At 30.8% G+C, this 15,719-nt stretch overlaps 1 protein-coding gene across 1 annotated transcript in view; it reads right to left on the bottom strand.

The window, feature by feature from the left end:
• Positions 1 to 15,719, bottom strand: part of CLGN (calmegin) — a 67,748-nt gene that overhangs the window by 29,984 nt on the left and 22,045 nt on the right. Inside the window, exons 2-6 of the mRNA XM_031944129.1 lie at positions 13,020 to 13,175; positions 11,379 to 11,452; positions 8,079 to 8,137; positions 4,477 to 4,618; positions 1,439 to 1,520 (exon numbers count right to left, since the gene is read on the bottom strand). Of these exons, the coding sequence (XP_031799989.1) occupies positions 1,439 to 1,520; positions 4,477 to 4,618; positions 8,079 to 8,137; positions 11,379 to 11,452; positions 13,020 to 13,166 (504 nt within the window). The 5' untranslated portion in view covers positions 13,167 to 13,175. The remainder of the gene's footprint in view (positions 1 to 1,438; positions 1,521 to 4,476; positions 4,619 to 8,078; positions 8,138 to 11,378; positions 11,453 to 13,019; positions 13,176 to 15,719) is intronic.

Below are 15,719 nucleotides of genomic sequence, written 5' to 3' on the forward strand. Positions count from 1 at the left end.
TTATATAAGAAAATAATTCTCAATATATAAAAATTATTTTAAAAGAATAATTTTATGAACAATAATAGATTAAATTGAAATATTTTAATGTAGGAGAATGTAGGAGCCAGTAACAGAAAGAATACTGAACTACAGATCAGAACAATGATATTTCACAAATGCTTATCATATGCTACCTCTGTAATCTGTATTAAGAAAGAAACAGAAGTTATTTTATTTATCAATGTTTTTATATGCTCCTTTTTACCATATAATCTAGTTTGGGGTTTTTATTTGTTATGTATATTGAACCTGTACTTTCACTGGTGTAGGGAATCCTCTGTAAGTAAATTCCTCTACCAATGTAGACAGATGGGCACCTGATCCCTAATTTATCTTAGAGAATTGCTTGGGACACAAAGGTAAAATGACTTGTCCAATATATGTAAGGGGACTTAAACTTGCATCTTTGCTTCTCATAATAAAGCTTAAAATGCTACAATATAAAAATTACATTAATATTTGATATAGTAAATTAAAAATTTTTTGAGAGAATAATTTCCTAGCTAAAGAATACATTTCATTTTTCTTTTAATGCACAAAAGGAAAAAAGGCATCAAAAGTGTAATCCAACAGGCACAGAAGGACTAAGGAGATCAAACATTCTAGCTTCTTATTCCCAAGCATTTCCCCTCCAACTGGAAGTTGGAGGGGAATCATATCTTCAAATGATCTTAATCAATTGTAAATGCTCCTACAAACTGTTCTTCCAGGACTCTAAACAACAATCAACAGAACTAAGGTTCTTTACCTCTTGTGTTTTGGAGTTGCACTGTACATTCCACAGAAAAGTTAATCAATCTATGGACTCCCTTCTTAGAATAATTTTTTAAATGCATAAATTACTGAAATAGTTATATAGTTTTAAAACAAGCTAACACTCCAGGTTAAGAAGCTCTATTACAGAAAGTTCTTTCAAACTGTATGTTGAATTATCCCTTTTCCTAGATGGACTGAATAAGATTGTTTAAATCAAAGTTTTTTTTCCTAGTTACAATTTCCTAAATCTTGAGTTTTCATTGTCTTTTTTCTTAGCAATGTTAACAATGAAAACAAAGGGGCTAATTAATTTTCATTTGTTATTACTTTTCTGAACTTGTGTTTATTAATTTTATTTTGAAATCATATATAAATTTACTTTACTCCGACAGCATTTTAAAGCATATTTTATAATTTAAAATTACAGCAAAATATTAAGAAAATTGATACCATCAAGTAACAAATAATAAAAGGATAAAATCTTTTATTTATGTTGAGTTTTAGAAATAGGTTTTATTAGATTTTTTAAAAATAATTTTCAGAAGTTAATTTCAATTAATTTTAAACATTGTTCATAATTTATAAAATATATTCTTTAAACATGTCAATTCAAGAAAATTAATTATTTAAAAGATCATACCAGATTCAAATAATCATTGTCTGTTAGAAGCTTAATGTATGCACCGCCACAATCCATACCATTTTGAAAATTTACTTCATATCTGCGTAAGTGGAAAAGAGCTATATTGTAGATAAATGAAAATCATTAAAATGGCTACTTTATTCCTATTTATCAATCTAACATCAAGTAAAAACATTTACCCTGTATGTCAATAAGTGACCTATCAAATATAATTCCTAAAATTGCTATAGCAAATGAGTGAGTTTCAACAACCATTTCCTATTAAAATGTAATTTGAATCCCTGAAATACAATAACTACAGTTCTTTCCCATAAAAAAAACAGGAGAATCTTCAAGAACATCAGAAAAATATAAAAGTTAAATTCAGAAATGTTTTATTTCCACAAAATGCCAATGAAACTAAAATTCATACTTCAAAAGAGCTGGACTCCAGGCTTGTTTACTTAATGATAGCTTGCTTTTATTTTGGTAACAATATGTTTAACAGAACCTCTAGAAATCAAATCTTCCACACAGCTTCTTTCAGCTGATTGAAATCTAAAGTACTTGATTAATCAGTTAAATACTATGAAAAGACTTGATAACATTTAGGAAGCTTTTTGAATGTGTTTCATAATCTACATATCCAGACTTAAGGCAAAGCATCAGTTGAGAATGAGATTCTTCTCACAAATCTTCTACCTCTGGTTGTTACATCCCACCCTGATTAAATGAGGAAATACCTCTTTACCTAACTCACTTCACCCTGTCTGCCTCAGTTTCCTCATCTGTAGAATAAGCTAGAGAAGGAAATGGCAATCATACTCCAGTATCTTTGCCAAGAATCCCAAATGGGGTCATAAATGACTATGTAACATCAAGCCATAGTAGGAAGGCAGCATCTATATAAAGATCCTAAACATGACTAAAATGCCTGTCCATGTTATGTCCCTATCAGAAATCTTCAGGCTGCAATCTTCCCACATTCCCAACTCGGCATTAAAGCCCTTCACAATCTGGCTTCTTTTCAAACTTACTATATATTATTACTCTGGATCTCTCACAGCAAAACTGGCCTCCAGGAGCTTCCTAAAATAAAAGTGAGTCTTCTGCCTCCCTCCACCATGTTTTCACAAGGCCTGTTATTCCTGCTCACCTTCACCTCTTGGGATGCCCTATGTCCTACAAAGTGTCAACTTATGTGGTCCCCTCCTCTAAAAGGCCTAGAGCCCACTAATTCTTTGTGTTCTCTCCCCCTCAAATAATCACTGGTATGTTGTACATGTTTACAGGTTACATTTCTCCTGCATTTGACTGGAGCGGTTTTGTTCATGTTTTTATATGCTAGTGCCTAGTAGAATATTAATATAAGATGGAACTTACAAATAGACTTTAAAATGAGTAGACTTGAGAGCAACAAGATGGCACAGCAGATACAGACTCAACTCTGGGTCAGGATGACCTGAGTTCAAATTTGGTCTCAAACACTGGATACATACTAACTGTGTGACCCTGGGGAAATCACTTCGCTCCAACTGACTCACAAAAATAAATGAAATGACTAGGCTGAGTTGAAGACATTTGTGCAACCATAATTTCTTTAAAGTTGTAAACAAATCAATGGCTTTCTTATAACTTCTTAATATCCCCACTAAAAACATTAAGATATCTTCATACCAATTATGCCCATTCAACTTATTCAATCCCTAGGTAAAAGGACAAAACAAATATTCAACATCTCCCTTACATCAACTCTTCATGGCATTCCAACCTTTACATCTAGTCTTGTAAGCAGGTATTTGCTTGCTCATCAGGAATTAATTTGCATTAAGATAATAATGAATCATTATCTCATCTCTTAGCCCTTCATTGATGAACTGGAAAAAACTACAAATATTGATAAATTTTTGTTGCTTTTCTTTTAATTCTGTTATTTAAATTTCGGAATCAAAAACCTAACTTCTAGAAGCCTACCGAATTCTAAATATGTTGGCAGGAATAATCCTGATTCTCTGAGGATGAGAGAAAAGAGACCGAATTTTCATTATAACAAAATCTTAATGATATGCTGTTTTCAACTCAAAACAGCATAATTTTAAAACCTAGCTATGGTATGGATTTAAGAAAATCTGTAGTATTGTAAGCAATTCAAAGTTTTAGTTTGCTACATTTTTTTTTTCCTGTAAAGTTGAAGTCCCTAAATGAAAATAAAAATTTCCTATATATACCTGTTAAATTTTAGGTAACAAAACTATCAATATTTAAAGTAATTTTCTCTTTTGGTAATTATTATTTTATAGAGTCTGAATCTTCACTAATGGTTGACTTACTACAATTAACAATATAGTTAATAATTATGTTAATGTCAACTGTTACTAGTAAGTCATCACTCAATTTGAATGCTATCTTAATTAAGTACAAGAATATAAGGTAGCATTTTAGCCCAAAATAAAACATTAGCCTTGAATATCAGAGAATTCTGAAATCTAGAGTCTGTATGTTCAAGAAGTGCTCTGACACTAATTTGTTGTATGAACTTTTCATTTAACTATTAAGCTTCAGTTTCTTCATCCATAAAATGGGAATAATACCATTTATAATAATTGCCTCACAGGACTGTTATGAGGAAAACACTTAAATCACAATATAACTTGAGTTATTTTTAAAGAGCAAATTTTACATAGCAAATTTAGGTTGCATTGTTTTGTTGTAAAGAGTTAAACAAGAGGGCAGCTATGGGCAGTAGATAGAGCATTGGCCCTTAAGTCCTTGGGACCTCAGTTCAAATCTAATTTCAGACACTTTAATACTTATTGTGTGACCCTGAGCGAGTCACCCCAACTGCCTTGCCAAAAAAAAAAAAAAAAAAAAAAGTTAAACATATTTAAATGTGTAACAAATTAATGTGCCTGGTCTTTCATGACTAATTGGTTTTATACTCACAGGACAGTGAATTTCTGTAAGGGAGCTAAGTTTGCCAAGGACAGTTAGAAGTCATATCTAGTATTTCAAATTCATGAAATTCTAAGTTCTAAGAAAGCAGTCACAAAACTTACTGAACTATCAAAGGTTTATCTGCAAAAATAAACGGTTTTGATAACAGAGCTGATATTGCATGATGCTTTGCTTGTGATTTCAAAACTAGTCCTCTGTCACCAGGAACTCTATTTTCTTTCAAATCTTCTATTTCCCATCTTCCTAAAAGAAAGGAAAAAAAAAGGACAATGAAAAAATAATTTTTTTGAAAGAAAAACAAATAACATATACTAATGATATAAAATCTATGTTACAAAATGTCCAGGTATCTTTTGGTTTGACATCATGACTATGTTAAAACTGGTTTAATAAACCAAAAGCTTCTTTTAAGTGGCACTTCTGAATAATTACTATACAATGATCCTCATGCTTTTACCTGATGATATCTATGGAAAACTATAAAATATTAAGTGCTAAGATGTGGGGACTAAATTATGTTTAATTTTCAAGTCATCCTTTGCACCACGGTCATCAAGTAGTTTTGCCGATTTTCTAGCTGGCTTCTTCCCTTTGCTGTACCTAATTATTAGTTCTAGTCTCTTACAAGGTATCCTCAGATTCTTTTCTTAAATGTTTTGTCCAATTCTTTGCAACAATGAGGGGATTCAGGCAAGTTCTAATGGACTTATGGAGAAGAGAGCCATCTGCATCCAAAAAGGGGAATATGGGGACTGAGTATGGATCATAACATAGTATTTTCACTCTTTTTGTTGATGTTTGCTTGTTTTTTTTCCCCCCTCATTTTTTCCCCTTTTTGTTCTGATTTTTCTTGTTCAGCATAATTGTGGAAATGTGTAGAGAAAAACTACACATGTTTAAACCTATGCTAAATTATTTGCTGTCTAGGGGAGGGGATGGGGGGAAAGAAGGGAGAAAAAATTTAGAACATGAGGTTTTGCAAGCAAGTGTGAATGATGAAAACTATCTTTGCCTCTATTTTGAAAATAAAAAGCTATTATTTAAAAAAAAAAAAAAAAAAGTAAAAAATGTTTCATCTAATCCTCTGGGTTAGAATTGACCTTTTAAGTCTTCCCTCTTCTTTTTACTCCTTTTAGCATTTTTAAGTGCTTTTTTGGTTCTGAGAAAGAGGTATTTTTTTTTTTTTGAACTTTGCTTCATTATTTATCCAAAGATTCCAATACTCTGAATGCTGAAAAATTTATTATCAGTATTGTGATTATTCTCTTCTCTCATAAACAAAGTTCAAAGAGCTTTTAAGCTTTTATTTTTCTCTACCAAATTAAATACCTTCTTTAATAAAAATAAACCCAGATGCCTCATATTTTCTATATTTCTTAGTCAATTATGATGACAAAGATATGGTGTACTACAGAAAAGCACCTGTGAAAAACTGTCTTTTAATGTTTTCATTATAGATAACTGATATATGACAGCATTTTTATAGAGATGAGAAAGTAGAGATGCACAGGGTTATCTTCTCAAATGTCTATTTGTTAAAAAAGCATCATGAATAATCTTGATCATTCTTTTAGATTTTCCTTCTTTGGGACTGCAGTACAAAATCTGAAAATAGTCAAGGATTTCAATAAACTTATTTTTTTGGCTTGATTTTTCACCTTTTACTCATGCTGGCATATGAATTTGTTCACATTTTTAAAAAACTGAGTAACTGCAAAACAAACTCCCTCTTCTTTCACTGAGTAATAACCCTATCTTGTGGACTCTTAGGATATTGTGGCTATTGTTTTTTAAAACCATGTTGAGTTTACACAACTACAAGTAATAAATGGGATTTATCAACTCGGAAATGAGGATCAGACAGATACAACTTGAAAACTGTGACTGGGCAGAACAAAATCAAGTCAAGGGGATAATTCTGGTTGCTGGACTGAAGGATTCTCCACCCCTTTAGTTAATAAATTAACTTTCTGTTGATCAAAATACTTAATTAATCAGGAATTCTTGTTCTCAGACTAATATACAGAATTTTACAGGGCAGTAATTTAGTTATGATCAAAGGTCTCTCAATGTTACTCAAAGAGCAGTTTGTGGCTAAATTTAAAATATTATGATATATTTAATGATATAATATTTCAAAACAAAACTGCAATGATAACACAACAAAACTAGTACTGTATTTCCAATTATAATTCAATATGCTTTTGATTTAATATACTTAATGATAATTTTGAGTAAGTGTGAGAGGAACCTTGAATCACCTTTTAACACAATTCTTAGATAGCTAGTAATTCAAAAAGCAAAAATAATATATAAAATGTTAAACTTAAAATTGAATTTGATATAATCTGAGGGTTCCCTAATTCATTTCTAGAGTTTTGCTTAATAGTATTGAGCCAGGAAAAAAAATGCCCTTTATAAATATTTGAACTTTTAAATTATTTTAATAAACTTACTAAAAAAGTTTGCAGACTAGTGTTTTTGTTTCCATTTTACGCAGAAAAGGGTGAGGATTATTAATCTTTTGATAATTTAAGAAATAGCACAGAGAGCTAAATAATACTACTAAGGCATCATAAGACAAAGTATTCCTCCTGCTCATTTTTCTAATCTGTCAATAGGAAAACTAGAAAATAATCTACAAACTGTAAGTGATTCCAGTATTCTTTCTTTCTTCTATTTTGAGTTGCATATTCACATGGAAAAGATAAGGTTCTAGTTTAAAATTGCTTGTTTCTTAAACATAATAATTTTATGTGTACCTAAATGTAAACATATACATTTTAAAAACTTTGCTAAGTTCTTAAGTGTAGTCAGAAATTCAAATCACAGAAAACTTATACAAAGTTTCTATTCTACAAAGTAGAAAACAATTTTTTATTTTATAACAAAATGTGTAGTAAATTAACTTTTCTGATTCTTCCCAGTGCTTACCTTCAAAAAGGGCCCAATCCTTTGTTCTTCCTTTGCTCCGAAACATAATATTGCTACCCTAAAATTTCTGACTGAGATTGGATTTATCAAGTACTAGGTATTACTTAGCAATTTTTTACCCTAAAAGAAGTACTGCTCAAAATACTAGTAACTCAAAGATGTTTTGAACTGAAATATGGATATCTGGATTGAAATCCTGGCTCTACAAGTTTTCATAACATCAATTTCCTTATAGGATTGTTGTGGGAAATGCTCAGTAAGGGTTAAAGCTCTATGTCAAAGTGAATAATAATTAGATGACTAAGTTTTAAATTATCTGTAGTGGAAGCAAATGGCTTTACACTACAACTATGAATAATTAATGCTACACATTTAAAAAATAACAATCCTGATAACCCACCTCTATAAAAGCTTACACAGCACTTTTCAGACCATGCTTTTTTTTTTTTTTCTATTTTGTAAAGGGGTTAAAATAAATGTAAGGAACTTTGCTCTGTATCACACAGTTGGAAAGTGACTGAGACAGGGTTTGATTTCTGGTCCTTTTATTCCAAGGGCAGGCTTCACTTTATTGCTATAGTAAACCCTTTTGCCCCAAAATTTATAATTAATTTATTTCTTTTTAAAGTTTCTTTGAAGACCAGTGGCAAATTCCACTAAAAAATATAATTAGAGCAAATATATATATATACACATATATACACACACACACACACACACACACAATTACATAATGTGGTTTAAACATGTATATATTTAAGGAGTTTACCATCATATTTAGCAATGTTCTCATCAGTGTCTTCTTTTCTTGCTTTGGATAACACCCACCTGTAAACAATTAGTTTTCTTTAATAAACAGCACACACGTTCATCAATTTTTCAGATTGTTTAGAAAAGACAAATGAATCAATTCCATAGTTTTATTTTATAAAGAGTTCTTAAGGTTCACTTTCCACTAAAATACTATAAACTATTTGTTATTTCTGAAAGTAATTATAAATTTAACTTGAAATAAAATCAAATAAACATATATATAACTATTTGCACTTAACATATTTCTCAGACATTTGTCCATGACTAAGTTACATATTTTCTCTGAATCTCCTGCCTCTGGATATTTTTCTCTATGTTGTTCTTCAGACTTTGTAATCAATTGTATTGTTTTTCCCATCTATGACATGCTCCTTTTGTTCATTAAAAAAATTATTTATCTGCTTTCATTCAAGATCTTTTTTGCTTGTTAAAGAGCTAAGAGATCCCTTTTATTGATAACTGCAAGCCTTACTAATAAATTGAATATGCTTGGAACTTTGTGCCTTGATTTACCTCTCTATATATTGGAAAATACATCTTTTTTCTCTTATCACTAATAATGGGAATTTTTTGTTATTACTAATGTTTATAGTTTTAAAAAGATATTGCCAATTGTCAATTTCATCTACAATAAAGGATTGTACTGATTTCTCCAAAACACCATAAGTAAATAAATTTTGTCCTTTTTATTTACTTTTGCCCATTTGATGTAAAGGGAACATAAAGTGGCACTTCAAAGTTATTTAAAATTTGTACTTCCTTAATGAACAGCAAAGCTAAACATTTTTTTCAAGTGATTGCTATATCCATTCTCCTTTGTAAACACCTTTTTATCATTTACCTAAGATACTTATAGCATTTTTAAACATTTTGAACAATAAGTCTACGTTTTAAACGTACTACAAATATTTTCCCAACCTCTTATTCTTGAAATGGAGTTTTTTGGTGTAAATGCAATTTTATATTAAATCTATATACTTTTTCACTATTATTTAATAGTTTAAAATGTATGTGGTTAAACAAAACTGGAATAAAGATATTACATTTTCCCTAATCTAGCATACTGTTTAATACTAATTCATTTGGAATTTACTGTGTTAGGTGACATAGATATTTACATTTACTTTCTTCTTTATTACAATAATTTCCCAATATTTCTTAAAGTAGGCTTTTCTTCAGATATCATTATTATTCATAAGATCTCAAATACCCGTCTTTAATATACTTTTGGTTCTATTTCTGCCTTGTTTCTTTCCCACTGTCTTATTTTTCCCATTGTCTTTTTTTTTTTTTTTTTTTTGGCTGAGGCAATTGGGGTTAAATGACTTGCCCAGCATCACACAAATAGGAAGTTTACATGTCTGAGGCAAAATTTGAACTTGGGTCCTCTCTACTTCAAGTCTGATGCTCTACCTACTGCGCCACCTAGCTGCCCCAATAAAAAAATTTTTTTAAGGACAACGCTTTTATAAAATAAATTCTGAAATGATGAGTCCATTTTCATCTGAAATTTTCCACCTTCAAATGATTTTTATATTCCTAATAGCTTGTTTTCTGTACATATTTTACAGCAACTTTATTAACTTCCACACAAAACCCCAATGATAATTTCTTTCTTAATTGTAATAATGTATGATTTGTAAATTACTGTCATTTTTTGCTATATTTATACAACCATGAACTAAAAACATCTATGAACACTGTCCAGTTTAACTATGGTCTTTTATAGGTAACATGTATGTAGAGTTAATATCAAGATATTTAATGGTTTGTGTGTATGTCTTTTTTATATTTGCATTGTCTACATTGGAAATCTCTAAGAACGTAAATGTTATTATATATTGCAACTCTTGAAATCATGTTATATTTCAGTATTTTGTTGAAACTAATAAATTTAATGTAATTAAATGTAACTTGTCATCTTTACCTCTGGGGCAATTATTCCCTCTTCTCTCTCTTACAACTGTTAGCCTTTCTAATACTGGGTCAAACTAGAGCAGTAAGAGTACACACCTTTTTTGTCCATCTGTTTTTATCAGAAATCTGGTTTTTGTCCATTGGGTGGATGACTGAAAAATCCCTCTAATCCTTACTTTTTAAAAATAACAAAATATTTTATGTAATTATTACTATACATGAATTCTAACTTTTGTCATTTTTTCTTCATGTATTGAGCACTTTACATAAATGATTAACAAATCAGTCAACATTCAATTAGCATTTATTTTTTAAGTGCCTTCAAAGCATATGGTACTTTTGCTTGGTGCTAAAGCTACAAAGACAAAATAAAATGCCAGTCTTTAAGTCGTAGCTAACAAAGAGGTTCGAAGCCATTTATATAGAAAAATATTATATATTATTATATTATATTATTGTATATTATCTATATTATTTATATAGATAAATAAATACAAGACAATTAAAGGAAAGAGATAACCTTCGTAACCAGGAAAATCAGTAAATGTTTCTAGTAGCTGATATTATTCAGTCATTTTTCAGTCATGTCTGATTCATCCTGCCCCCTCACCATTTGGGGCTTTCTTGGCAAAGACAGTGGAGCAGTTTACCATTTTCCCCCTCAAAAACTCATTTTACAGATGAGGAGACTGAGATAAGCAAACAGAGTTAAATGACTTGGGTACTAATCTGAGGTAGGATTTGAACTCAAGAAGACAAGTCTTTGTGATTTGGGGCCTATCCACTGCACCTCTGCTAAGAAGAGTTAGCATCTGGAGGAAAGTCTGGAAGATAACTAAGAGTGGACTAGTCCCCAGCTTCTTAAAACTGTGGTTCACAATCCCATGAGAGGTCTCACCACTGAATATGGAAGTTATAAAATTATGATTATCAGGAAATGTTTGACTTGTATACCTATTTCATATGCCAAAATATCTGGGATCACATAAAAATATTTTGGGCAAAAAAAGGGTCACAAGTGGAAAAATTTAAGTAGCCCTGATTTAGTCTAACTATGACTATTCCCCAGAAACTTTAAAAGAAAAGGTAAAAAGATCACAGATTTACAGTTGACACCCTTGGAGATATGAATCACAGATTTACAGTTGACACCCTTGGAGATATGACTAAGGTACATAATAGTATTACTCCATTTCACAGAACTTGTCAGGTACGTGGATAAATTTATACTTTTGTAAAAAATAAAAATTCTGTATTAAAAGCAGTTATCAATGGTCTAAACTCTTTAGCTTTAAAATATCAAGTACAATATCCTTTTTAATATTCACTATAAACTTACCCAGTTAATATTCCATTATCAAAGGTTTCTGTGAAATACGCTTCTCCTATAGGTTGTGGTGTCTTATATTTAACCTAAAAGACATGTTACAAATTGGTCTAAATAAAAACAAAGCTTTTGAAAAGAACTTAGTACAATGTACAATGATGAAACCTGAGAAAAATAACCAACTTCTGGGTCTGCCTCTAGGGGAGCATTGTCTAATTTTGTTTATATATATTTTCCCTATCAGTGAGAAGGCTAGATTTTAGGGAAAGACCATAAAGTTTAATTGAGCAGCACTGGTTTTAGTGGGAAAACATTTCCAGTTTTTACAAGAAAAAGAGATAATCAGTGAACAGGCAAGAGTCTACAAACTTATTATTAGCAGGATTATGAATACAACTATAGAATCTGGTTCAGCCTATTCTCAGCTTACTCAAAACTATCTGCCTGCTTCAACTAGTTCCTTCCAGGAAACAGGAATTTTTTTTTTCTAGTAGGCCTTCCCTAAAAACACACCAGCTCTGTCTGTCTTTACATCTAAATTTATCATTGTACATTTTGGTCCTCTCCAGTAAAAAAATAATCAAAAAGCATTTATTATGACAGTCTAGTTTAATCTGGCCCTATGGGTAGAAAAACCATAGCAAAGAAAAATTCCTGCCTAAAGATTTCTTTATACATGAATATTTAAGATAGAACCACAGATGGCTGGTTGACAGTTTCTTTGGTATAATTCTCTAAAGCAGAAGTGTCAATCATCAGTCATATAGCTTACATTTCTGAATGCTGTTTGAACTCAATTAAAATACATTTGGAAAATGCTGAACAAAATAAATAAGAAGATAATAGCAATTAATGTGAATTTGTGGTTTTCTAAGTCAATATGCTATGCAGCCCAAAGGGATCCTGAGATATAATTTCTAGTTGAGTTTGACACCACAGTTCAATAGGATTACTTAATAGCTGTGGCTAAACTACTTAGGTGAACAATAATACATGAGTGTGACTGCTTTCTGTAGATTCTAAAATTCTGTATTTAATGAGAGGAACAAGAAAGAAAACAGAATCAAAATAGTACAAGAAAAAAACAAAAGAAACATCTTCAGAGAGCTTGCAATTTAGCTAAAGAATGTATACACATGCATCTCTCTCAAGCATAGCATCCAAATATGAAACAATGAGTTTATAGATTATTAATTCCTCCTAAGCACATACCAGATTTTAATGAGTGTCCATATTGCAACTTTAACTCTTTCCCTTCCTCATTTTTCACTAGAAATTTTTTTTTTTCTTAAAGATAACTGAAATTCAACACATATTAGAAGAGGAATCTATAGTTTAGAAGTCTTAGAAACAGAAAAGCTTTGAAAACCATTCCCAAAATAATTTGTACTAATTTACCTAATACTAATATTACTAATTACTAATAGATACTAAGGTACTATTTTTGATGTTTTCTTTAAAAAATTTTTTAAGTGACCTGAAGAATTTAAAGCAAAACCTAACAATCTAGACAACAAAGTTCTATGTATGTTGACACAAGTCAATCCACTTAGGAATTGTAGAATTGTAGATTTATAAGAAATTCAGGGATTAATCACATATATGAGTTAAGGTAAAAAATTGATTATTAAATTTATTGCATACTAATTTTACCTCTGGGGAAAGTTTATCTTCGTTGGTCACAATTTCTTCTGAACTTTCATCAAAATCCTCCATCTCAACATCTTCGTCCTGCAATTCTGCTTTTACTAAGGTGAACAGCAGGAGATTCAAACACAACCAAAAGCCTTGGAATTGCATATTGTTTATCTGTAAAATTAAGATAAATTGCTAATGTAACTATAACATATAAAGCTTACACTTTTTACAAATAATAATTCAATTCTCCCCACTCCTCATTTTTAGGGCATCCTTGTAGCCAAAGCATATATAAAAACATTTTATTATCATGCTTATTATAAGTTCAACTTTAAACAAAAATCTTCTACAATGTACACATTTTTTACAAAGCACAAGACTTCCAATCTCCCAAAATCTAAACAAATGTTAGTAAGATGGATCTTGATGTGACAAAAATGACTTTGAATGACTTAGAAAGTCCCTAACGAGACTTTATGCCTCTTTGTCAGGATTTCTAATCTTACTTCCCAAACCCTATGATAAACCTCTTATCAATCTAGGTTTTCAGGTCTGTAAATTCCTTTACAGAGAATCTTTGCGCCACCAGAAAGGGGTCCCCAAAAATCCTTACCCTTGTGCTGAATCCCAAAGGGGTGCAGGGGAGCCAAACTTCTCCATTTGGTTCTTTGAACCCCGAAGCTGCCACAAGACCTTATCATTTAACTTCCTGACCACCAGAAACCCTAATCTCATTTTGGTTCCCTAAATCTAAACCTTATCATTTTTACATGTAACATTTCATTTGATCATAAAAACAACAGTTAGTAGCCCACACATGTTTTATTATTTCTTTTTTTACGTGTGATAACACATATATTAGATACTAGGGATAAAGAACCAAAATCAAAATGTGTGGACCTTTAGAATATTAGTAAGAGGCATGATGCTCTTCAAAAAATTTTTATTTTATAAATGCTTTTTTTCTTTATATCAATCATTTCCCATTCCTCCAGAATGAGAAAAGCAAAATATGCTACAGATTCCGCTTAATTTCATATGTAATTCTCAATAGTCCTCCATGTCTCTGACACGAAAAAAAAAAAATGGTTCACTACCTGTTCTCCAAACTTTTATCAATAATATTTGATAAAATCTTTTTCTTACTATTTCCTTCCAAGCAGCTTTACTAATTTTATTTGTACAAAATTTTTAATTCTCATAAATTCGAAATTGCTAATTTTTTCAATTAACATACTGCCTCTTCAGACTTATATAAAAACTTGAATTTAAATTTAAATAAATGTTGACAAATAGAGAATTCTAATTCTAATAGCTAATGGTAGAATACTACATAACAGAGTTTAAAACATCATCTATTTGAGAGTCAAATGACTTTTCTGTGCAAATTAAGTTAAATCAGAGCAATAAATATTCATTTAACATGGCTGCAAACCATTCATTCTGTCTGGAATTAACAACTGTCTTTACCTTAGCACTTCTAAAGCCTCCTACTATTATATATCTATCTAGTATTTCAGAATAATTAACCAGGCTGTTAGTTATTCTAACTCCTAACTTTTATTTTATAAAATATATATATATATATATATATAATTTGTTTTATTAAATATTTCCTAATTAAATGAAAAAAATTGATCACTGAAAAATTTTGAGTTCCAAATTCTCTCTCTCCCCCATTCTTCTCCCCTCCTTGAGAAGGGAAACAATTTTGTATAGATTATTCATGTTGTCGTGCAAAAAATACTTCCCAATTACTCATGTTGCAAAAGAGAAAAAAAAAATTAAAAACAAAAAAGTTTAAAAAACATGTTTCAATCTGCATTCAGACTCCATTCTATGGAGGTACATAGCATAGCATTTTTTCCATCTTAAGTCATTTAAAATTGTCTTGGAACATTATCAGATTAGATAAGTCTTTCACAGTTGATCATCATACAATATTGCTATTATGATGTTCTCCTGGTACTGCTTATGTTACTTAGGAAGAAGTTAAAAGTCTTGCCAGATTTTTTCTAAACAGAGAATCTTTGCGCCACCAGAAAGGGGTCCCCAAAAATCTTTACCCTTGTGCTGAATCCCAAAGGGGTGCAGGGGAGCCAAACTTCTCCATTTGGTTCTTTGAACCCCGAAGCTGCCACAAGACCTTATCATTTAACTTCCTGACCACCAGAAACCCTAATCTCATTTTGGTTCCCTAAACCTAAACCTTATCATTTTTACATGTAACATTTCTTGCTCATCATTTCTTATAGCATAATAGTAGTACATCGCAATCATATACCAAAAGTTACTCATTCATTCCCCTGATCATGGGCACTCCTCTTCACTTCCAATTCTTTGCCACTACAAACTGCTTTAAAGACCTAGTGGTGATATTGCTGGGTCAAAGAGTATGAACAGTTTTACAGTCATTTGGGTACAATTCCAAATTTTTCGCCAGAAAGGTTGAACTAATTCACTACTACAACAATGCATAGTGTCCTAATTTCTTCCACATTACCTAGAGCATTTGTCTTTTTCCTGTTCTATCAGTGAATCTTCTAATTAGTTAACCTTTCCCCTTCATGTTAGATAATCTGATAGACATGAGATAGTATCATGAGTTCTTTTAATTTGCATTTCTTTAATCAGGAGTGATGTAAAGCATTTGTTTTCAAATGATTATTGATAACTTCGATTTCTTCTGAAAACTGCCTGTTCATAGTTGTTCAA

The sequence above is a fragment of the Sarcophilus harrisii genome, chromosome 6 (assembly GCF_902635505.1).
Source record: "Sarcophilus harrisii chromosome 6, mSarHar1.11, whole genome shotgun sequence".
Taxonomy (NCBI): domain Eukaryota; kingdom Metazoa; phylum Chordata; class Mammalia; order Dasyuromorphia; family Dasyuridae; genus Sarcophilus; species Sarcophilus harrisii.